Below are 25,673 nucleotides of genomic sequence, written 5' to 3'. Positions count from 1 at the left end.
TCACAGCTGTAAATGATCTGAATCCTCTCCAAATGTACTGTGGTGAATATTTTGGAGTAAGACTGGGAGATCATTTAATATTTTGTTTTATAATTAATTTAGAACTAGTTTTAGTTTTAGATAAGTGATATATTAATTCTATATTGCAGAACAGAAACATGTTCTACAATTTTTTCCTTAAATTAGTGTTATTATTCTTATATGTGTATGATTTCTGATGTGTCAAGTTTCTAATACCAAAATCATTGTTTTGTTTTTCCATAAACTGCAGAAACTATGCCTGTTCCAGACCAGCCCTCGTCTTCTGACAAGACAAGTTCACTTAGTCCTGTACTGAACACATCCAATGGCGATGGCTCTGAAACTGAGACAACCTCTGCCATTCTAGCTTCAGTTAAAGAACAGGTATGCAAGTGCTGCATCCGCGGGCTAGAAAACAATAATATGATTTAGTGTTTTTTTTACAAGGGCTTCATAGGTGGAATCTGAATAATTTCATTCACAAATGCATATTGCAAAGAATATTAAATATTTCTTCATGTCTTAATATACTTCCATGTGCCGTCCTACAATAAGTTTAATATAATTTAATTGAATTGTTCATTTCATTCTCCACTTTCACTCTTAACTGTGAATGGTGGTTTTCAGAGCTCTCTCCTTTTCATGTTGGCAATCTGAATGTGGAGATACAACATATAGGCATGGCATATAAGAACTATAGACAAATTGAACAGCTGTGAAGAAGGTATGTTATCCTAGACATTTTAGTTAAAAGGATTTATAAGAATCCTAGGATTTTAAATTTTGACATATACATTTTTTTGATATTTTTTTGTGTAAAACTTGATGTGAGATTATTTTAGGGCAAAATTGGGTGGGGACAGAGGCTTTCAGCCTTGGATGATTAAAACCAAAAGTATTAGAAATTTTTGAATAAAAGGTCTTTAGTATGATTCTCTGCTCAATTATAATATGACAGGTTTGGACATTTTAATGTGAATTTTTGTGGGCTGAGTGTCTGAGATTTGCTTAGTGTGTCGGGAGATGGTTAATATTCCAGTTCATGAAAACACCTGGTCTCCATTGCTACCTCATTTGGCTCAACAGCAGCAACAGGTATCCCAAAGAGAGACATTAAAAGATAGCTGCTTTTAGTCAGCTTTCCCCTTGCTGAAAGTGTCTAAATTGGTTCTCCAATTATAAAGTGGTGATCTTTACCCTGCCTAAGACAATCACTGCTTCTTTAGTGCAATTAATGCATGAATTCAGTTTATGATATCTAACACCATTGGAGTAATTGATGGTGTGTCATTGGGCTTTGATAAAACTTGTGACCTTGCTATAAGGTGGAGTTTTGTCTTAAGATTTATGGCACATTGTTGTATTTGAATTACCTATGGTTCAGATGTTTGTATGCATATTCTCTTCTGGGACAATAACATTACTTGGGCATGTACCAGTGTTTCAGCCTGTGTTACTGTATTATTTTGAAGAAAAATACCTGCCTTAGCTTTTGACTCTGATACTGAAAAATGTACAGGAAAGTCACATAGGTAGAAGATATGCTGCATCTGCCTGGTAGAATGTTAAACACAATATTGAATAGTGAGAAGTTCTTTGCTTTTATTTTGTTTTGTGATGATATTGCTAGTTTATACCTGGTCACGTACTTTGCAACTGAACCTCCCATCCCCAGAAGTCAGTGAATTGAGTGCTAAAGGGAATTGATGCTGAATCCACTAGATGAAAAGAATTTTAAGTGGTAAAATGTTAGCAAAATTATTTCCGATTCCTGTGAACTATAGCAAAAAGGAGCCTGTAATAAAGGAGTTCTACATTCCCTTATCACCAAGAACAGCCTAGCCAGCTAATCTAAGGTACTGCTGTCTAACAAGATAATCTCTTGAATTATTGTCATACAGGGTACCAAAATTTCAGAGGTGTTTTGTTAAGTAAACTTCTTTCTTGACAGGTCTCGTCAGACCTGTCTTGAAGCTGGAAGGCTGTACTTAGCTCAAAAATTAGACTGATTTTTTTTATTTTTTTTTTAATATCTGAGTGCATTCTTCAGAGTATATGGTGATTTCAGGAAATCTGTCTTAATAGCACGCATTTCTGTACAGCCACACTCACTAGTGGAAAAAATGTGTAATATTCTTTTTTAATTTGAAAGGAAAAAAAAAACAAAGCCAACAACCAAAAAAACCACCCCCAAACCTGCTTTTTGGCTTTTTCTGTGTTTTGACAGACTTCCATTATTTAATATTCTGTTGGAAAACTTCTAGGTAAGGCCACCATCCCGTACTTCAGACATACGAAATGTGTTACGCTGATTCTGCATTAGGGGAGTAAATGAAGTAAGTTTCTAACTGTCTGTTCAGATGGGTAGCTGCCTGCTTTTTAGAAGAAGGAATGAATTACTGCCTGGTATGTGATTTTGCTTTATGTGCCCTTTGACTGTAGCCAAAAATATACCTAGATTTTTAGAAATGCAAACACAGACAGTTATTAGAAAGTACTGCTAATAAAGAAAAAGGTGTTTGAGTTCATAGTTAAGCTATGCTTTGATGAATCAAATATGTTATGTTTTCTTCATCTGTGCTGATGCTTAACTTTAAAAAGTTTCCTTGCTTTTTAAAATTCTCTTGGAACACATGTAGCAACTTCATGTGTTACTTATCATGAAATAACTAGAACAGTGTCTTTAAGTGACTGCAACAGAGTAAACTGTGGGATTCATGGTATCGATGACTAGAATAGGTGTTTGCAGTCCTTGAAGAGGGCAGGATACGTAACAGAAGGCACAGAGAAGAAGTCATATTTATTACATTTATTTGCTTTATTTAAATTTCCTTTGTCAAACTTAAATGGTTTATTCAGAAAAATCTGAAGCTTTTCTGTGCGTAGTTTGAAGAACACATATCCCTGTACTGTCCTATTTTGAGGAACAGATTTATTTGGTCTAAAAAATTGTGTTTGGTATGTCAAATGTAAAGTGGCATTTATGCTGGTCATGACCGGATCAGAAGATTTAGCCCCATGCTTTTCAAGGTGAGGATTTCTGTCAAAATTGAAATTGAAGCCTGTATACTGTGGTTGAGGAGTTAGGTTGATTTTAGGAAATAAAAATTCTGAACTCCTTGCTTTAACGTATAAACCATTTAATTTGTATTTTACTTCTGGACATGCATGCTGAATCACTTTCAGGTTTCAGACTTCTGAGATGCAATTGAGAAGAAGTGATGGTTAAGGAATATGAATCCATTTTTTTTTCCCCTGGCTGCTAACCTTCTTAAGGTCAGCAGGCAGTGCTGTAGGGGAAGTCAGAATCATACGTTATGTCTTAAGAAATCATGGGATGCCAGTCAGTGAACTTTGGCTTAGATGTTTTCAAGCTGTCCTCATGAAGAGGAAGGGCTAATGACTTCTCTGAAAGTGAAAGCTGTTGAGTTTTGGGGGTTTGTTTTTGGTGCTTTTTTGTTTGATTGATTGTTTTTAGACAGTCAGAATCAAGTTCTTTAAAGAGAAATCAGGTTGTGTCGAACCACTAGACAAATAGTTCCTGTTTTCTGTGCTGTATAAAATGTGGTTAAATATCTGTATAGGAAGAAGGATTTTTTCTTTCTTATGATATACTGGCAAACACATTTGGCCCAATGCTTCATAGGATTTAGAAAATCTAAGGCTATTTCCGTTTCTGCGTTGTCATCTGGGTTTGTATCTGTAAATATGAGAAAAAATCTTCAACAAACAAAGTGAGATATCAGGACTCTATGATTTGTGAGAAACATATGTGATAGTTACAACTATTTCTTCTGCAAAAAGCATGATATGTTTCTGATTGGGAATTTCTACCTGCGCAGGAGACTTCTGACCCCACTCCGTGTTAAAAAAAATCCTGGGAAGAGAGCTATTGATAATGCTGTTTTGAAGGTATAAATACCTTTTAAGTAAATATGTGGTAAAGCTGATGCTTTTCCTGGAAGTCTCCAGATGTATGTGGTTCACAGTACTTTAGTTCTTGGCATACAGAAATGGCTCCCTTGGAAGCTGAGGAAGAATGTAGTGACATTGACCTGGCAGAGGCTTGTTTTGGCAGATTTTTAAATAAAAACACCTGGAGAACATGAGATAAAATGTCTTCCTAAGAATGAGATCCATGTTGAAGCACTGACAACTATATTCAACTCAGAAATAGTATCATACTTTTGTTTTAGTTTTTTTGTGACTCTAGTTTCCTTTATCATCTCAGCAGTAGCCTGTTTTGGACAACAGCTCATTCCCTTTCAGAGAACTTACTCAAAGAACAAGTTGTGTAATGTTTAATATTTCTTTTGAATGAAATTGAAGTCTTTTGATCTACCTATCTGAAATAAAGATACTTGTTTCCAGATGCCTGTCTTCATTTACCCCTTTCTCCAGTACAAACTTAGGCTCTAAGACTTTTGGAATTTTTCTCACACTGTTCAAATTCCAGAGAAAACAGAAGTCTTTGGCTTTGAGATGGTTGCTGATAGCCTTTTTTTGGTTAGTTGGTTGATTTGGCGTTTTTTTGTTTGTTTGTTTGTTTTTTGGGGTGTGTGTGTCAGTGTGGAGTGGTTTTCTTGCTAAAACAGGAATAAGAATGTCAACTTTAGGATTAAAAAAGTCCCAGCTTTACAAGACCTGTATTTTTTTTCTAAAGTAACTTCTATTACTTATAAATATTTACCAATTTTCCCATTAGAAATCTACTTGTTTGTCAAGAAATTGTTAAAACTATACTAAAAACCATATAAAGGGTAATAGTGACTAAGTGTTGTAATGCAAGTCAGTATTAAATAAGCAAAATATACATGACTTAAGTGGGCTTGTATGTTTGGTATTAGTACTTTTTGGAAACAGGGTTATATGTCATGCACATTTTATTTATGTATATGTAAGTTAAACTGCAGATAGAAATCACTGTAAAAGTTGAAAGACAATTTCTTTTCTTGGCTCTGCCAGATTTTTTCCCATGTCTTTATATCACGATTGGATTGTTAGAACAAAATTACATATCTAGATGGATATTTCAATTCAGATTATTTTTTAAGGTTTTAAGGCCAGAAGAGACTTGTGAAATCATCTAGTCTGACCAGCAGATCACAGCACTTCATACAGCCATCCAAGTATTGGGCCCTAAGTCTGATCACAGAATAGCTTCTGCAGCTGTTTTCCCAAATATAATGCATGCCATGCTGTAATACATTATATTCACCAAAATAAAATCTTATTCTTGCATTATAGGAACCAGTAATTACTCAAATAACCTTAAGTATTCTGTAGCTTTTCTAAATAGATTCAGTTATGATATATTAATGTCTTGCTTCCCCTCAAATATCAGGCTCTGTCTCTGCCTTTAAAAGTTTTACCAGCTATATTTCAGACCCATGCTTATTATATTCAATCAATATATATTTCTTTCATCATCTCTCTAAGTAGTGTGTCAATATATTCACTTCCTTACTTATAGAACTCCCTTGTTTCCTATGAGGTTTTAAAATATTCTAGAGAGAGATTCCTCTTCCTTTTTGCCATCTTTTATTTTCACTAAGACATTGATTTTAGATAAAGCTAGACTTGGCTGTATGATATGTTTTGAGTAGCACAAGTCGAGGATATACAGAGGATACCATACTTCTAAGTTGCTGTAATGGACCAACATTTTATTGAAATACAAAGCTTTGTGAGTACAGCCAGTGCTTCCCAGGTACACCCTCAAGTTGATGGGGATTGCTTTTGAGATGTACAATTCCACTACTGGAAATGGGGAGTTGAGTGGAGAAGTTTTGAAGAGCGTCATCACAGTGGCTGGTGAAGAAGGAAATAATTTTATATACTTACTATCCACCCTGCTCTGTAGGATTCTCAAGTTCTTGATTTAGTCTGGGACTGGTTTCACATTGCTCTCTGGAGCAGCTGTGAATTTATTCATGTTGTGCTTCTCAGGAAATGGCAGTTTACAAGAATGGAGACTTAGGCAAGTAATTCCTATTTAGAACCCTCTGTCCTGTAAGTCACACCAAAGATGCAGTAGCCACAATAGATGCAGTATGAAGAAACTAAAAATCACTTCGCTGATAAAAGAATATGGTGGTAATCCAAAATACGTATTTTTGGGATTGCTTGAAATGAGCTGGAAGCGGAAAGGCTTCTGTGAAGATTTAGTCTGATAGAAGAGATTGAGAGAGTATATCCTCCCAGCAAAACCATCTTTGAAGAGAGGGAAGAAAACACCAATTATGAGAATAAAATTAGAGTTAAATATGATGCTATTTTGACTTAAAGTAATGTTGAAAAATTAGTAGTTCAAAGCCAAGAGTTTCAGAGAAGCTGGGTAGCCTGCCACTTTGTGACAGCTCAGTCTAATGCTAATTTAAAGCATGGTAAAAGGCCATCATAAAGACAAAATATCCTTTCTTATATATATATATATGAACACACTTTTGCTCATCACAAGCACTTCTGCCTTAAAGTATTATTTTTTTTTTTTGCCATTAGTGGAAGAATTTCAAACTTGGAATAAAGATACTGTAAGACAGTACTAATAGTGATATCAATTTCAATAGAATTTAAATTTTAGTATATTAAATTTCTATCATTTTAACAATTTTTTTTTTACTATTTTAACATCGTTGATTTCTTTTTCTCTAGAATGATTCATTGGGGCTTTTTAAAATATACACTATTTTCACACCTAAACCCAAGTCTTTTAGCCAGCACAGTCGAATAGATTCTCACTCTCACCTTAAAGTCACTTGAGAAGGGAGATCTAAATGAGCTAAAAATAGTTAGAAGTAGCTAGTCAATTTGTGCTTTTTCCTGTACTGACGCAGCTCCCTCTCTTGTTCTGGCGAGCATGGATTTTCGCAGCCATGTGGGGAATGCTGCCGGGGAGCGGAGTGAGTTGGAAATAGCCATCCGAAAAGATAAGGAGGCAGCTTTGTGTTATGGAAGCTTGAGTGTGTCGCTTTCTTTTTTTGGTGAGGGGCAGTTGGATCAATTTGCCAACTTGTTTTCAAGGACTGGGCTTTTTAGCACAGCTGCTGTAAAAGTATACTTCAAACCATGGGTTTAGTCAACTTTTTTGTAGTGTTTAGAATTGATTCAGGAAGTCCAACATAGCATCCCTTTTTAAATGTGCAGGGAAGTGGAGGTGTTGGGTGCATCTCTTCCAACTCTGCCCCACCTCCTTGTCTAAAAGGAAGTCACAATCATGTTTCTGTATACTTTATCTTCCTGAGACCTAGCTAGTGTACCTTTTTTTCCAGTATTTTTCTTTTTGTATGCTTGAATTAAGCCATATCCATCAGTAGTAATTTTTATTTGCATAGAAAATATATGAAGCTGTGGAGGCCCGTGGCTTTCAAAACCATCATACCCCTTCTACAGAGGAAATAGTGCTGCTAAAAGACGAAACTGTGAACACTTCGGTTAGTGTTTAGTGATTGGTTTTATTTCTTCTGTCTTCTCTTCTCTGTAAAGAAAAACACTTAAAAGCACTCTCCAGACTCCACAGTGACCCTTCTCCTTTAACTTGTCTTGCCAGTACTTTTCATGCAGATTGCTCTTACAACTTCAGTTTTGAAAGGGATTTTTGAAAGAGTCTTAATTTCCATCATTGTTTTAGCAATTTTTGTTCCTTTTATGTCATTTTGAAAACTTGAATACTTCTATTGTGTTTTCCCATCTGTTTCTGTGTGTTTTCTCACATGATGGCATTTTCTACTCCTGATGCATTTACTGCTAAATGGAGCTGTATCTTTCTGTGGGTAATTTAAATGTTCTGTATTCCTAGAAAAAAAACTACTTAATGGGTAGCTGAATGCTATGCATGTTACACTTTGATAAAATATGTTACAATTCTGTTTATCCTCAAACAAGAAAACGAGAACCCAGCAAATGCTAAGCTAAGTTTAAACTTAAATCTACACCTGAGAGTTAAGGTATGTTACTACCCACATAAGATTAACTTTGGCTGCGAGTTATGTAGTTATGGTAACACTAAACCAGTTTAGAATCACACAATAAATTGATTTTAACAATGTGTAGCATTTACTTCTCTCTTTTTTTCCTCCTCTGTGGTGAAAATGAAGCATTTATCTCTGAAATTTCTGGAGACAGAAACTTATTCTGTAGTTGCTTCTGATGAGAACCTTTTCAAGTGTGAAGGGATAAAGGATCAGCAAAAGACATTAACCTTTAAAAAATTTGAAGATTCATAGTAAAGTTCTATGCAAAATAATTGCTTAATTCATAATTCTTTCCCTCAAGTTTAACATTGCATTTTTGGTAGAAGATCACTCAATTTGTTTTGGAGGGAGGCTTTACATGCATAACCTATAACATATATAACAGTGGAGCCAGACTCTTTGCATAAGTTCCCTGCTACTCCTTATACATATATTCTCCTTTTCTGTGCAAGCAGCAAATCCAAATCCTGAGGCCCAAAGAGGTGGTTATTTTCTCCTTTTTATTTTGTAAAAGGTTTTTTTTTGGTGCTTGTTGTTTGTTTGGTTTGGTTTGGTTTTAATTTAAGGTGTAGATACAATGAGATGATAGTGGCTTAATTTTTGAAATCTCTTCTCTAGGATGATACCTTTTTTTGTAGTTGAGACCTTGCCATAGTACAATACCCTTTGACCATGTTCTTTTAGATATTCCACAAGAGGAGGGCTTAATATCTAGTACAAAGTTTAATTAATTTGAAGTTACTTGCAGTTACAGGGGATTTTGATTTAGCACAGTGACACAACAATGCACTCAAATCACAGCTTAATTAGAAATTACACTTGGTGGAGTATAGCAATTGCAATATACAATTGACACAATGTAAAAGTGAATCTCATTATCTAGGATATGCCTACCATCACAACACTGGGCATCCTCAGTTGCCAGAAAGGAATGTGTGTGTCAAAGTTAGCTGGAGCCCACAGCTCCCTTCAGGGCTCTTCTGTTTCCTGTTTGGCTTTTATATTGGGATTAACCACATATACACTCCCCATGCTGGTCTGGTTTAGTTGTTTATAGCTGTGGGTTCTCCAGTGTCAAGTTGGTGGCTCATCTCTTTCCCCTTCATTCATGTCTGTACTATGGCACTCTGCTTTCACTTCTGAAGGCCACTGCTATCATGCCAGGCCTGTATCTTACCATGTTAGTAGCATTAAATACCTCAGTCTACGCAGAATGACTGCTTGATACTTCTATATATACAAACTGTGGTCGTAAAAAATTAGCCATAGGCACCTTCTTGATTACAAAAATTGCTGTTACAGCTAAACCAAGGGAAACAAAACTGCAGGCAGCTCAAGAAAAGTTCGGACAGAGAAAGGCTGGCAAGGGTCAGTCCTGAGGTCTTGCAAACTTGGTACAAAGCTGAGCCATTATTTGGTTCATGAAGTGCTCCATAGGATTCATATAAAGCTATCCTGCAAGCTCTGCAACGGGAACATATTCCTTCCTCCATCACTCTTTGAGCCCAACAGAGCAAGCTGTCCTACTCGCCTGGAGCTCAAGGCTACCAGCTGCTGGGGAGCCAGGCTCCTCTCACGGGAGGTGTATCCCAGCTCAGCCCACTGGCCTCCAGTCTGTGCTGCTGCATTGCCCCTTCATCAGTTGCTAATTGTCAGTGGAATCACAGCAGGCAAAGTCACCTGCTGAGGGAATGACTGGGCTTTACAGAAAAGTATAAAACAATAAGCTGAATACCTATTACAGCTATGTGAGTAGAAGATACTGTTAATTAGAGTTACAGCATCATAATTTCTAAGCAGATCTAATACATATAGAAGTTAGGCTACTTTAACCAGAAGCATCCCTAAAACTAGTTTTGTTTTGCTCTAGGTCTGCATTCCTTTCATTCAGGGACAGGCAGTTACACGAACAGTTGAAATACTTTGCTTATATAGTAATTTTGTCTAAAACAAAGGCACCCTTGGGTTTCTTTTGGCATTGAGATGAGTTTGACTTCCTTTTCAGCAGTTGTGATCAATCATGCCATTATTCTCCCCTGAGCCTTCAGGTCATGTAGCCTTTATTTATCTCTTCAGAGCATTCCTTCATTGTGGGTAAATTCATGTGTGTGGCTCTCATCTCTTATTTCAGTTGCCACATTTGTTTTTCCTTGAGTCCTCAAAAAGCATTATTCTTTAAAATACTCAGACAGTCCCATCTCTGAGGCATAACTAGTACCTGTCTGTGTTGAGCTTTCCTTCCTTGGGTATCTAGTGTCTTCAAATATAATGATCTGATTAATCTGCAATGACATTTTGCGGGTTACTGTGGTGTTCTATCACTCTTGCCTGCAATTCATGTTGCACTGTTATCCCATGGTCATGATTATCCATCAACCCCAACAGTAACACAGTGCAATTATGTGCCTGGCTGTGTAATTAAGATTTAAATCGGGCTTTTTGTATACCATTACCAGCCTCTTCGTTTAGGAGGTCTTTTAGCCTACATTCACATTGCTAAACATTTTTCACCAAAATTTCTCAGTGAAAAATAAAGAAAAAAAAAAAAACAGAATGGAAAAAATTTCTGACTTTATCTCTTCACTTCTATGTATTTTATAGTCTTCAGAGTCTTGATGTAAGTAGCTATATTTAAGAATTGTACTGTATGCTGCCTTGAAGCTGGTAAATGCTTTTGTCACCCCCAAGTCTGATTCCAGCAAAGCAACACACCTTGGTTAAATCCTGTTTATATTTTTAGTGTATAGTTACCCCCAAGTCTGATTCCAGCAAAGCAACACACCTTGGTTAAATCCTGTTTATATTTTTAGTGTATAGTTATTTACTGAAGTACATTTATGCTTCAGGTGTTACAACTGGTATCCCTGGAAAATACTGTTTTCCTTTTTCAAAGTAGTTGAGGTCGTCCTCCCCCTCAATACTATCTTGCTTGTACGTAGTTACACCCATCTTTGTTTGCTTCATTGTCAATCTAGGTCATTATTTGAAGCTTTTGTTGACAGAGCACTTGAGGGTAAGTGCATCTGATACTATAAATAGGCTTGATTCTTCATAGTAAATCAGCAGATTCACTTGAAAATTCTCAGTTTTGTACTAGGTTTGATGAAATAGAAGGTTTATTGCATTCTTCTGTCAACCAGTAGCATAACAATTTTTAATGAATTGTTATCTTCAAAACTTTGACATACCAGAATTGAATAGTTTTGAATTAACATAGGATTACTAATTTTGTTTGGAGGCAGAAAATGTACGCTTTAAACTATTGTTTTTTTTATTTTTATTTTTTTTAAAACTTCTATTTTTATTTCAAAAGCAATTCTTGCTCATGAAAACCTGTTTCAACACAGTATATGCTGTTCTGTTTGTTCCAGGTCACAGAAAATAGAGGATGCTCTTCCTCTTACTATATGTTTTCAGTAACATGTGCTGTGAAAATAGATGATTGTTTGGATTAGTTTTTTGTTTGTTAGTTTACCACAAATTGTGGCAGGGACCAAACAAATAGTGCATTCCTGCCACAGTGTAATGCAGCCTTCTGGTACAGCTCAAAGATGCTGTTCTGCTGGCAAAAGATTTTCAGGCATGGAAAAACATGTGATAGGTTGCATTTTCTGTGTGGCTACAACCACAGGAGGGGAGTTTTAGGTGAAGCTCTGGTTGCAACATGTTCACGGGCACCTTTCTGAAACCTTTGACCAGTAAGGATGCTGCTGCACCTGTATAATAACCAACATTTTATTCCTGATTTCACATTCTCTAGTAGGCTTTAAAGCCTTATTTAAATAGTAAATAAATTCTCGAGATTAAATTTACAATGTAGTTCCATCCTGCACTCTTTCTGTGTGCACAACAAACATATTACAAAACCAGGTGTAACACTAGATAAGTTCCTCTGCCTCTGACTGGATGTACCACTGTGATGCATATTGGGATTGCAAAGCACTGTAAAAGGTGAACATAACAGTGACGTTTCCCCACTGCAGTCTATAAAGATTTGTAGGCACCCCACAGCTTATATGCAGCACCAGCATCTCCTTTAGAGGTTTTTCATGCTGAGGCCGGATCATGGACTGTAGAAAATGGACAATTGTCCATAATAAATTTGATAGCCACTCAAACTGAGGTTTGATGTAGTGCCTGGTTGCTGATAGTGAATCAGCATTGCTACTGGTGCTGTACTTTTATGTGCCAGATTCACTGTCAGACACAGAAATATAAATTCATTGATAGCATATGCCACAGTGATGCCTACTAAATGCAGAAGAACTAAACTAAGTGAATGACTCAAATAAATATACTTATTTCTTTAGTAATAGGTGAATATTTAAAGGCTAGTGATAAGTCCACTAAGAGCTTTTCATTTAATTTTAGAAAGTGAACTACATTTTATTCCATGAATGTGTAAAAAACCAACCAACCAACCAACCAAACACAAACCAACCATGTATATATTCACAAATGAAAAAGTACTTTCTGCATGAGTGATGTGTGGGTGATAAGCAGCTGTATTCCCTTATTTGGCATGAGTTGTCGTCCAGTACTTAAAACCTTGCGGGATTGTTTCTGTGTGAGAGAGAGAGAATTGCCACTGTCAGGTAGTTTTAGTGTACTTTGGTTTGTGAAGACTTACCTGGTTGTGTTTCCACTATGCACTGGGATTGAAAGAAATCTGTCTGGTTGTCATCAGTTTAGTCTGACCAGGAATCAGTGTGTTCCCTTCCCTTTTGATCTATGATGAGATTCATGTGAAGCTTATTCTTAGTTTTCCCCACCACATACAGGTTAGCTTCTGATTTTCTTGTCTTGACAATGGTATCTGCTCCCTCTCAGTTTACCTGTAGTCTTGCAAAGAACTATTTTATGGTTTCATACTGTAGGTTTGAATGGTGTATAGTGTCCATTAGTTTTGGGAGATTTTTTTTTTTTTTTGCCTTTAATTTAACAAGGTAGGCTGTTAGTCTGTAGTTATAATGCAAGATTTATAGGCGTGGGTAATATCTTTTATGAGGCCATCTGTTAAAGGGAAAAAATATGCAAGCTTTTCTGTGGGTTTAACTTATGCACCTGAATATTTGCCCTTTTAATTTTTTTCACCATTAGTTGTTCTAATAGCATGTAGTCCTCGTTACAAGCCTTCCCTGATGTAAAGATATCATGTGATAATAGGTGTTAATGTTTTCTTTGTTCATTTGGTTAAGATATTTTTTAAAAATATAATTGCTCTTTCATGATTCTTGTGTTGTTAATATACATGGGCATTATTGCTGTATCTGCACAGTTTGCATAGTTCATGAATGATGAATACAGTCAATGGCTTCTTTTAGTACATCAGTGCACATGTATCCAGGTAGAGAAGTCTTTTAATAAAAGCATATTGATTTGTATCTCTTTTGTTCAATATTTTAGATATCTGTAAAGATTTCTATTTTGTCAAACTTTGGTTTGAATATTTTTTTCAGTTGATTGTCTCTTTTGATCCCTAATCTGCATTAATAATCAGCATTACTTGAAAAGGGAGAAATAGGCATAGAAGTTCTTCCTCTCATCAGTGATTGTGGTAAGTGAGGGATGAATGGATTGACTTAAGAAAAGCATGAATCTTCAGGTTAACATTGAAAAGGGATGTATTAACATTGACAAATAAATTAAAACAATTTTAATTTAAATTGGAATATTCTTGACATATTCCTTCCTAGTTGAGTGTGTTTATTCTTAGCATTTGTTTTCGCAGTATGTGGTTGAAAGAGTCATCAAATTATGGAGTCAATGTGTCCTTGCAGTTGTGGTCTAATACTGCCTTTTTTCCCTGGAGTTCAAGATTAATTGGCTTAGATAATACAATACTGCAAATTCAAAATGTTTCTATTCATTAATGAAAAGCATAGTATGTGAAAGCTTACTTCAATTCCATTCACTTTAATAAGTGAATTTAAAAGATCATCAGAGCTGTATTCTTTTTTTAGGGTATATTATTTATTTTATAGTAGGGAAAAACTTACCAGTTTTCATTTCTTTTTTGCTTCCTGAGACTTTTCAGAAATTTGTCATATACGTTCCCTGCTGGATGAAAGTTTCAACATGCAATTCCTTATGACAGTTAAGAAAAAGCCTACATCATCCCTTCAAAACATATAGAATTTGATTTCTAACCTTATGCATATTCTGATCCAGAAGTTTAATGTAATTCTGCTGTAGAGCGCTTCATAATGATAAACTTTTTCTTCATTACTTATGGAGAAGGTAAATTGAAATCAGGAATACCAAAGCCTATTTGGAGCTGAAGTTCAGGGCATAAAGTAATAAGAGATTCTGCAAGTATTTCCCTGAGAGAACTCAGGGAAATGTGGGTCCATGGATGAACGCTGGAGGCAATTTAATAGTGGACAGGACAGAAAAGGCAGAAATTTACCATTTTTTTTAACTGTTCCCAGACAAGGGACGGTAACATGAGGAACCACAGGCTAGGGAATATTTAGAGAAAGTGGATGTATTCAGCTTCCTGGGGCTCTATGCCAAGATTGACAAGAAATCATTCAGGTGGTAGGACTTCAAGGCAGCTATTGTCCAAGAAAAAACATAATCGAGGAAAGTCTTAAGAACTAGGAGGAGGCTAACATTATACTAGTCCTTACAAAAGATAAGGAGACTAGTCTAGGGGTCTACAGGCTGTGTCAGGTTGGTGTCAGTCCCCAGTGTCTCCATGGAACATGTCGTCATGGCACCTGCTTCTAGACACATGAAGGGCAAGAGGGTAAAAAGTAAGAGTGAACACAGATTTCTGAAGTGCAATTCTGATCGCCTTCTAGGATGAAATGTCTGACAATGTGAATGAGGGCAGCACATGTGATATGGTATACCTGTAACTTTATTAAGACTTCTGATACCTTCTCCCGCACTGTTGTCAAAAGTAAGCTGAGGAAGCGTGGGCTGGGTATTGCGTGGGCTGAAAATTGGCTGGACTGCTGTAGTGAAAGGGTAGTAATCAATAGCAGACAGTAAGAAGTGGAATACCTCAAGGGTTGATCCTGGTACTCATGCTATTCAGTTCTTCAGTGTCTTGGATGACAGAACTGAACAGAATGCACCCTCAGCAAGTTTGTGAATGACACTAAATTAGGGTGATGCTTGGAAAGCCGAAATAGAGCTTCAGTCTTAAAGCATCTTGAGACCTTAAGCAAACTGAGGACTGAGCCAATAGGAAACTCATCTATTAAAGAAAGAGCAGACTGAAATCCTGCATCTGAGGTGGAATAACACCATGCATCAGTCCAGGCCAGGAAGCACCTGGCTGAGTCACAGCCCTGCTGAAAAGGACTTGCGATCATTAAGAATGTCAAGCTGAATATGAGCCAGTGATATGCTTTCCCTGCAAACAAAACTAGCTGTGTACTGGGCTACATTAGAAGCAAGGAGGAACTTGACTAGCAGACTGAAGGAAGCTGTTACTACTCTCACCACCCCTACTTGGAGCTGGTAAAGCTGCTTCTTGGACAACTGTGTGTCATTTTAGTAACCCCCAATACAGAGGGGATGTTAAGAAAGTGGAAATAGTCCAGTGAGGGGATATTAAAGTGCTCATAGTGTGATGGGAGAGGTTGGGGAGCTGGGATTTTTAGAGTGCTGGTGAAGAGAAGACTGAGGGGTGATCTTAGGTTAACCCACAATAACTTCAGAGGGAGTGACAAAGATGATGTCACCAAACCTATCTCAGCAGTGGCATACAGTTTAGCAAGGGTCAATAGCCATAAATCACAACTTGGGGAGTTCAGACTGGACACAGGAAAACTTTTTCACAAAGAGGATGCTGTAGTAATAGAAGAGATGACCAGAAAGGCTGTGAGTGTTATCTTTTCCAGTCAACTACACAAATTCTAATCTGGTGTTGGAAATGATCATATTTTTAGTGGGAGGTGAAACTTGAACCAAAATTTCTGTGGTTCTATGTTGATTCTATAGTAATTCAATGATAATGCATAATTTCGCTCAAATTACAATTTATATCCTTATATGTAGACCATAGAAAATATATTTTGAGGGAGGATAGTGTTGCTTAAGAATTCCCTCAATTTGATTACTTAGCTTTTAATGCTTTAAAAAATAAGATTAGAACCTGAGGATAGCTGATTATTGAAAAATAATCTCATTACTCTTCAATGTTTGTGTTAAGTGGTAAGGACTGAAATAATAGATCAGCCAACAGGATTGGTGGATGAAGGGGAAAACTCGCCCATGTAGAATGGGATATTGGAAGATTTTGGTAAGATGTAATCCCCTCCCCCCGCCCCCCCCGGAGATATTCTCTGCCTTTATTTTTACATAAAGATTTCACTTTGTAAGCAGGTCTTAGAGACCAAGCTGTTACTTCTCAAACTCTACGAGACCTTAATATTTGCAGGAGAGCAATACATGAAAAATGAATAAATAAATAGCATTTTCTTGATGTTAATAAAACAAAAGTGTAAAGGTAGCCTCACATTGAGATTTGATATCCTTTTTGTCAAACCTTATATGACTGATCCATTCTCTTCACATACCCTTAGCTCCCTATTTTTTTTTTATTTTTTTTTTTGAATTGGGAATAGTAACATTTACCTGAATTTCAGACAGGTTCATGTATATGTATATGGAGAGAGCCATCCCTTAAGGGAGGTAGGGTGCTTTTTTTTTTTTTCTTTTCTTCTGTCGGTTGCTTGTACCAGGTTGAATCCCTGGAGAACAGTAAAATAGGTACAGAAGCTATGTTAAACCCTTTAATATGGCAAAGGTTACTATCTTGTGAGGGCTGAACCTTCCCTTCAGAGGATTCAGAACTAATTCATAAACACTTGGACCTCAAGTCACATAAAATAAGGCCAGGCAAGTCAATTATGTCTTCAGCAGGAAAATTAATCACCTCATAGTTTGTGTATAGCATACAAAAAAATAGACCGGAAATCAGGGCAAGATATTCCCAATAAAGAAAACTGCCTGACTCTTTGTGTTGCTGCAATAACCTGGCAGTCTTTGACTGCTTGATCTCAGTGGCACAGAGAACAGTCAACACTCTCTGAATGCATGATCAGGTCTGCAGGAGACTATTCTTTGGGTTAATCCTCATATTCGGCAAGGTATTTCCTGGTGTTTGTTCAGCTCTCTCTAGAGCTAAGGGAGGAATACAATGTAATAGTTGCAATAATGGATTTTAGGATGTAGTACGTTGATTGTTATCTCTATAATACTGAAGTGGTTGCCGTGAAAATAAATGGTTGTTCAAGTCAGAGACAGTTCTTGTTCTTTACGGGTTATTTAGAGGAAATTCCAGTGTCAAAATGCCAGATAAGGTTTTCATGCAACACAAGTGGGATTGTGGCCTGTTTCTGTCTACATTATCTGACTATTTATACAGTAGCCATATACCAATACCTGTTCCCTCCCTCCTTCCTTCCGGGTTAAATCCTAAGAAATGCTTGGTGCTTTAAAGAACATCCATACTTCAACAGCTCTTGGTGGGCCTCTTGTAGCTTACCGAGACGCTATTCTACAGTACTGTTTTAGCTTTTGTGCTACTTTTAATGCATGTTTTCTTTCAATTCTGTGATGTAGACTATTGACTCCATTGTATTTAAGCAGTGCTCAGAAGGGGGATGTAACAATTATGAAGTATTCTGCAAAACCTACTGCAGCTTATATTGCCTAATGTACTATATATACCAGTGTTTTCCACAGCAGTCTGTTTACAGTTAAAGTTTACTTTCTCCAATTCCTTTTGTTGCATCACTGTCAGTAGAACTGAAGTATGTTCTGCATTTTCACATGCTTGGAAAACCATATTGTCTTCAGTGAGTTTATGTAATTTTGGCTGTTTAAAGTAGTTTTGCAATAGTGTTCTTGATTACCACGTGAATAAATATGCTTTCTGACTTAGATACAGCCTAGATTAGGATTACAGATGTCATCTGATGTTATTTTTTCAGTGGCTTGTGCTATTCTGAACGCATTTTAAAATAGTTGAATAAAGACTTTTATAAGGAAGGATTTTGTATCAGGGTTAGGTTTTTAAAGCTTGCTGTTATTATGTATTGGTTATTTCTGCACTTTTAGCCCTAATGAAGCTGTAGTTCTGCAGGGCAAGAATTGCCACCCAGTTACCACATCTGTATCTTAATTTTATTTCTTAAGTCCGATTTTATTTTATTTTAGAAGGAACATGTGTATTGTATAAAAAGCTCACTTTTCTCCATTAGCATTTTTTTGCCCAACACAGTGAAATCCTTTTGTATTGCTGGTACCTCTGGATGCTGTCACGCAATTTTTGAATTAAAATAACTAAATCTTCAATATCTTTGACACTTTCATAGTAAGTTAACACAATCTCTAGAATTAATTTGTTCTAAACAAGACTTCCTTATCTGCATACCCTGTGTAATGGAACAACATAGATAATACAGGTGTAGCTCTTGTGCAGTGGCTTGGCAGCCAGTCAGTGTCTGGGAAAGCTAATACTGAGCTTGTGTTAATATGCTGAGTAAGACCTGAGCTGGTTTCATGTGATCAGATGAATTCACCATGTTTTTGAGCACTTGTAGTTACAAAAGTAAAGAGATGAAAGAATGGAAATGAATTGCTTCTAGATCCCAGCAGGTGCTGAATGACTTACAGAAGCTTAGTGCTGTACCTGAATGAATAAAATCCAGTCAGTCTGAACTGTCTCTTCTTGACCTCTCATCTTTCTATAGTTGCTTAGGTGCAAGACTTCATCTTGTTATATTTCTATCTCCTGGGATTCAATTCCCTAAAACCTACCTATTCTCCATACTCCAAAGTTGCTACAGTGCCTTTGTTGGACCAAGCTGTATTCAACCTTCTGAGTGGGTACTAAAGGTTTCCAGCTACAAGGTTGTTAGAAAATAAAATGGGACAGAAAGAAGTGTTGTGAAAGGACGTCTTAAAGCATGGCTAGTTGTCTGGTTATGGCAAATATGAAATGATCTTACCTCTTGGGCAGGAAAGAGTTATTTGATTCTTTTTCTGAGCTCCCTGTCATACCCTTGCTATACTTGTGTTTCTGGGAAGTCCTTTCTCATGTACTTCCTTACCACAGAGGACGTGGAGAACAGACAGAGTAATGCAGCTGTTGAATAAGTAGCTGTATTCATTTGAATAGCAAGAAGTTAGATTTTCAACCTGTTTCTGTGTAAATATAATTGGGAAAAGGGTCTAATCCTGCAGATCCTTGAGCATGACAAACTGTACTCACCTGACTATCATCTTACAACTAATGAAGTTATTCATATAAGTTATTTGCACGTCAGAGGGCTTAGAGATTTGAGTTGAATGCTGATTTTAATTCTGAAGAGTTGGCTTTGAAGACTGGGATTGAAATTATGATAAAGTTAATTATAAAAAATGAATCCTTATATGAAAGTGTAAAGGCAATTTTAACATATATATTTTCAAATTTAAATGATGTAATATGCAAAACCTATGGCTTTTTACATCATTTTTCTTTTTTTTTTTTTTTTCCTACTGCTGGAACTCATTTTCCTGTGTGAGAAGGAAGTAGGTTATTGTATTTAAATAATTTTAAACGCAGCAAATAACCTGTTTGTAAATACTTTGTGCAGATACTTGAAGTTATATAACATGAGTTATGTAGTATGTTTGGTTTTCAGAGGGGTTTTGTCTAGTTTTTCACACATTTCATACTTAAGATGGGTTTCAAGGTTAAGCCACCTGCATCTGTTAGGCTTGAAGAGAATTTGGAACTGTTCTTTATGTACTTTAAAAGACTGTAAAAAGCCAGTAGAATGTGAAAAGGCTGGTCTGCTGCTGGAAAAAAAAAGAACTAAAACAAGAAATTAAATCAATGCCTCAGCAGAGTTTTGAGAATGAGTACTTGTTATTTCCCTCTTTGTAAACAATACTTTGGTTTTTGTGTCTTTAGAGGTTTTTTGGTTTTGTTTTTTATGTGGTTTTTTTAAGTCTTTTTTTTTTTTTTTTAATGGCTAGAAAGAAATATCTGAAAGCAAATGATTAGTTAAGCATCCAGATTAATAATTTTAAAATGGAAATATGTTATATATTCATTCTACTTTAGGAGGTTATTATTTAAATATTTGTGTATCAATGGAAAGTTAGAGAGTGTACAATTGATGAGAGTGGTGTGATGTGTAGGCTTAGCTAACGTCTTGAGGATTACTTATCACCGAGTAATAAGTTTAGTTTTCCTGTCTTATGATATAGTAAAATAGAATTATACTTTGTGCAATCTTGTGCTCTGTATTGTGAGGTTCCAAACAGAATTGTGCAAAAACCTGTTGGTTTTTTTTTCCAAAAACAAAGTAGTACTTTTATTTTCAAAAAGTGTTCAAGATGAAATGTTTTAGCCTTATCAAAATACTCCTCTCTTCTTCCCACCTGCTCCTGCCCCTTGTCTTTCAAGGTAACATCTTGCTTCTGACTAATCAGCATTTCCCAAAAAGAAAATATTTCAGTAAAATATTTTAAAGTGAGTCTAACGATGAATACAGCTGAGATTTTAATGTTATCTAATCACTTTGCAAAAGCAATTCTAGACCACGTACACAACCCAGTTCCCACATGATAAGCAAGTGTAATACGTACACAGTGAAGATATTACCAACCTACTGATATAAAAGAAGTTATGGTTGTTTATTTAACATGAAGATGCAATTGTTTTCACAGATCGCACTCATTAAATGCGTTTCAAAATTTGATGCATTTAATGAAAACTGCGAGGTTATTTTATCCCTGGTAGCATAGTAGTGTTGTAGGAGAGTGAGCAAAATCCTTTTTGTTCTCGTGCATCTGCTGTCTGATTTTTCTCTGGTTTCTGAATGTTTGCATTCTGTCTTCACTTTCTCCTTTACAAGCTCATTGAATTTTATTAGTTATCACTGCAAGCCAAACAAAATAAAAGGAGTTGCACAGCTGCAGTGATAAGAGTCTGAACTGCATCATCATCCTTACTTGCAGTAATATGCAAACAGAAAAAAAATGGGCTGGTTTATAGTTCTCAGGAACTTTTCCAGAACCAGTATACAAGTGGTTTCCTCAGAATGGAAGCATTTTGCACTAGGAATCATAAAAACGAAATCTGAAAAAAATGTAGAAAAGATAGTCTCTTTTTTTCACAGATGCTGAGCTTTCCTTGTCCTCTGAAGTCAATGAGAAGTGTAGGCTCCCACTGTTTTTTAACAATTGGACCAGTATGCAGAAAGCTTCATTGATATTTAAATTGTCTTACTGTAACAGAAGTGTATCTTAATGCAGTTTAGTTGAGCTTATGTATTTGCTACAGAAATTGCTGTGGCTGAAAATTGATATTGGATATCGTAATAAAACCATTTATTTTTGTGTACATAGAAGTACATAATTTAAGCTTACAGAATGGAGCATTTTGTACTCTGCAGTTAAATACTTCCACGGTATTACAGCAGCCATAAAGACTGGAGTTGAAGGGACATCTGTCCAGCGGGGTTGTACCTATTCAACTGCTGCTTGTAATTCATATTTAGTGCAGGCAAGCACTAACACTTTCTTTCAGAAAAAAAAACCTGTCCATCTTCATCAGTAACATAGACAGGGGGATCAAGCGCACTCGCAGCAAGTTTGCAGATGACGTCAAGCTGAGTGGTATGGTTGATACATGTGAGGGACAGGATGCCATCCAGAGAGACCTGGATAGGCTCGAGAAGTGGACCTGTGTGAACCTCATGAGGTTCAACAAGGCCAAGTGCAGTGTCCTGCACCTGGGTTAGGGCAGCCCCCAATATCAATATAGGCTGGGGGATGAAGGGATTGAGAGCAGCCTGGCTAAAAGAAAGACTTAGGGGTACTTGTGGATGAAAAGCTGGACATGAGCAGACAATGTGCACTCGCAGCCCAGAAAGTCAGCCATATTCTGGGCTGCATCAAAAGAAGTGCAGCCAGAAGGTAAAGGGAGGTGATTCTGTCCCTCTGCTCCTGTGAGATCCCCTTAGTACTTAAAGGGGGCTTATAAGATAGATGGGGACAAACTTTTTAGCAGGGCCTGTTGTGATAGAACAAGGGGTAATGGTTTTAAACTAAAAGACAGTAGATTTAGACTAGATAGAATAAAGAAATCTTACAATGAGGGTGGTGAAACACTGGAACAGGTTGCCCAGAGAGATGGCAGATGCCCCATCCCTGGAAACATTCAGGGTCAGGCTGGGCAGGGCCCTGAGCAATCTGGTCTAACTGAAGATGTCCCTGGTGCATTGCAAGGGGGTTGGACTAGATGACCTTTAAAAGTCCCTTCCAACCCAGACTATTCTATGATTCCATCATCTGAGATTCTTCAGTGTGTATGTCTAGTAAATAATTTTTCTAGGGTTCCTACTTCATAGATTAAAAAAAACTCTGCCTGATGATTTCAAGCTGATTTGTCCTGAGATTTTTAGCAGTAATGTAGGTTGACTTCAGCAGCACAGATCAAGGTAGTGTTGTAAACAGGTGGCAGCAGTGTTTTTTGAGAAATTAATTACTTGTAAGAGCTCAAAAGACAGCCTGTGCTTTCTCACGTGAAACATGTCTGTACTGACTTGCGTACCAGTCTTGTTACTCCAACAGAGTTACAAAAATCACATTATAGGTTACGCCTTGCAAATAGCTAATAGAGACATGAAATGGCAAGTATGTTAAAGGAAGTCATGGGACTGAGTATCTGCTATTAAGTACAGTTACTTCAGCTTGTGTAGCCAGGAAGGACTGTATAGCCTGTGTAGACACAAACAGACATCAGGTACTTTTAGGGCTGAACCATACTAGATTGATGTCCAGCGAAGTCCAGCGAAGGGCAACGAGGATGATTCAAGGATTGGAGCATCTCCCTTATGAAGAAAGGCTGAGAGAGCTGGGACTCTTTAGCCTGGAGAAGAGAAGGCTGAGGGGAGACCTTATCAATGCTTATAAGTATCTGAAGGGTGGGTTGAAGGAGGAGGGAGCCAGACTCTTTTCAGTGGTTGCCAGTGAGAGGACGAGGGGCAATGGGCACAAGCTGGAACATAGGAGGTTCCACTCAAATATGAGCAGAAACTTCTTTACGGTGAGGGTGACAGAGCCCTGGAACAGGCTGCCCAGGGAGGTTGTGGAGTCCCCGTCTCTGGAGATTTTCAAGACCCGCCTGGATGCAGTCCTGAGTAACATGCTCTGACATGCTCTGGGCAATCCTGCTTCAGCAGGGGAGTTGGACTAGATGATCTTTAAGGTCCCTTCCAACTCTAAAAATTCAGTGAAATTCAGTGAAATTTAGTGATGGTTATGAAAGACTCTATTTAGCAGTAGAACAGATTAAGGGATATGCTGTTCAGAACTGTACATGGTATTTTGCCTTCCTTCCAAAAATTGTTTGAAGTTTTACAAACTTCAAAAGTTTGTCTGTCAGAAAGACATCGTGAAGTCTTTAAAACATAAAATTCATACCTTCAGTGTTTCTTGGCGTATGGTGTCTGTCGGGTACTAAACAATACTTGATCTTAAAAGTATTTCTACTGTATTTGTAAATTTAAGAATTTTCTTCCTTAGGTATGCGTTTTCTGCAAAACTATAAGTATTCAATCACCTCTTTTTGGACTATGACAACAGCGCACACCTTTAAGGACAGTGAAATAATACATGCATAAAGCACTGGTTGTACTTCTACCAACGAGCCTCTTTTCCAGTCTTATGCTCATTAAAACAAAACTGATAAAATTAAAAATCAGGAAAACAATTTTATGGACATACACATGAAATTACTATGTAAACCACGGTAACGGTACCAGTAGCAGGCATTAGGAAGCAAAAGAACTGAGTTCAGTCCCTGTGTCTTCCTTCTTACAACATAATTTCCATAGATTTCAGACAAAGCAGAACTGTAATCCAGTTTTTAACATATATTTTACATTTTTGCTTTAGACTCCCCAGAAAACTACTAAGGATCAAATCTGACAAGATCATTTATGAATTTATTTGTAAAGAAAAGAATCTGTAATGATTTATTATTTGCTTTTTGTTCTTTAATTCCCAAGGTAATGAAATTAACATTTTATTTCTTTAGTACTTAAAAAAAAACAAACAACAACTTCAACAGCTGTGTATTCTTTCCCCTTCTCCTTCTGTTAATGGCAGTTTTTGAAACTGAAGAGGAGGATTAAAGGAACAATATCTGCCGTCCAAATCTTTTCAGTGTTTTGTTGTGGGTTATTTTGGTTTTGTATGTATTTATACTTCATCTGCCTATTATCAGTATCATGTGAAACAGGCAAATACAGTAATAAACAAAAGAGTCTTTTTGAACTAACATCTAAATATTTTATATTTGCTGTTAGTAAAACATGAGAATTCAAATTACTTTTTCCTGATTTGATTGTTATTATTTTATGTTCTTGCCTGATGTGCCTGTGGGTCTTCTAAGTAAACCTGTCAACAGTTTTTAAAAATGCTTTTCTCCTACTTGTCAAATTTTAATAGGGTGAAAGCTTTCAGTTGCTAAAATCAATCCTTGGTTGTTTGTTTTGTTAGAATAAGAAATTATTCTACTGTAGGAAAAAGGTTGTTGTATTCACTTGCATGGAGATTAGGGTAAATTTATTCCTATATGGGTATATGAATAAAAATGGAGGTTTACACAGATAAGATGCTGTTGTCTCCAGAGGGGGGAAATATTGCTGTCCCCTTTTTTCTTTTTAATTTAGAATTTGTTTCAGTTCTTTGAGTAAGTTATGGTTGATGCTTTGATTCCTGGGTGAATACCTGGTACAGTCCTCAGCTCTGCTAGCTAAACCCATTATCTCCGGCTGTTGCTGATACACCGTATGACAGTAAATGGTTTAACACCGAGGACAGCACATACTTGACTGCCTCTTACAAGCTGCCTGGGAAGAGGGAGCAAGGCAGCGCACACGTGCTGCTGACTCAGTGTTACACTAAACGTTGTGTTTCCTTTTTTGCAATATAATGTATAGCGCTGTCTCTTCTTTGGCTGACCTGTAAGGAGCAACTTTTATATGGCTGGGGAGACCAATATGCAGCTGGCTTTCTGGAGAATAAGCAGCATTGAAATGTTTTGAGACTTGAACTTCTTACTATTATTAAGTGTTAAAATATGCCTTTGCATCGCTCAGGGGTCTGCGTGGTTTGTTTCAAAGTTCACATGTACTAGTTTTGTGCTTACATTGAAACTAGTGTATTTTCTGTCATGATTCACATATGGAAACAGTTGATTCCATCTTTTATTGCAAGAAACACTTTTATATCACTGTTAAACTACATCAAGCAGAATGCTGTAGAAAGAATGTGAAAATTGGAACTCTATGGTATTTCTTTAAGCTTAATTGGAAAAGTGACAGTATTTTCAATGGCACTGATAGGTTATATAATAGCTCGTAAAGAGACTCATTTCTGCTTCTGACTCCTGGAAGGCTGTTCAGTGTAGGAAAGGGAAGCAAGACAGCCTCTTGCCTTGTGTCACCATACTGATACCTACAGAAACAGGACTGTAAGGATTTATTTTTCTGTATAGTGTGAGAGAGAGTCAGCTTCCCCCAGACAGGATTTTCGGTACTAAGCATGTGACTATTCCTAGATAGGCAAACAAAAATCCTTGAGTTTGGGGCCTTTTTTTGATTGCTTTTATTTAATCTTTCAGATTTTGAACTTGGGAATTCACATTTTCAG

General features: G+C 36.8%; 1 protein-coding gene across 1 annotated transcript in view; it reads left to right on the top strand.

The window, feature by feature from the left end:
- The first annotated feature begins 276 nt into the window (after positions 1-276).
- CTNND2 (catenin delta 2) overlaps positions 277-25,673 on the top strand; it is a 543,425-nt gene continuing 518,028 nt past the window's right edge. Inside the window, exon 1 of the mRNA XM_074146739.1 lies at positions 277-405. Coding sequence (XP_074002840.1) covers positions 277-405 — 129 coding nt within the window. The remainder of the gene's footprint in view (positions 406-25,673) is intronic.

Source organism: Numenius arquata, chromosome 4 (genome assembly GCF_964106895.1).
Source record: "Numenius arquata chromosome 4, bNumArq3.hap1.1, whole genome shotgun sequence".
Classification (NCBI taxonomy): domain Eukaryota; kingdom Metazoa; phylum Chordata; class Aves; order Charadriiformes; family Scolopacidae; genus Numenius; species Numenius arquata.
Note: the sequence above shows the minus strand (reverse complement) of the source record. Positions and strands in the feature narration are given on the sequence as shown.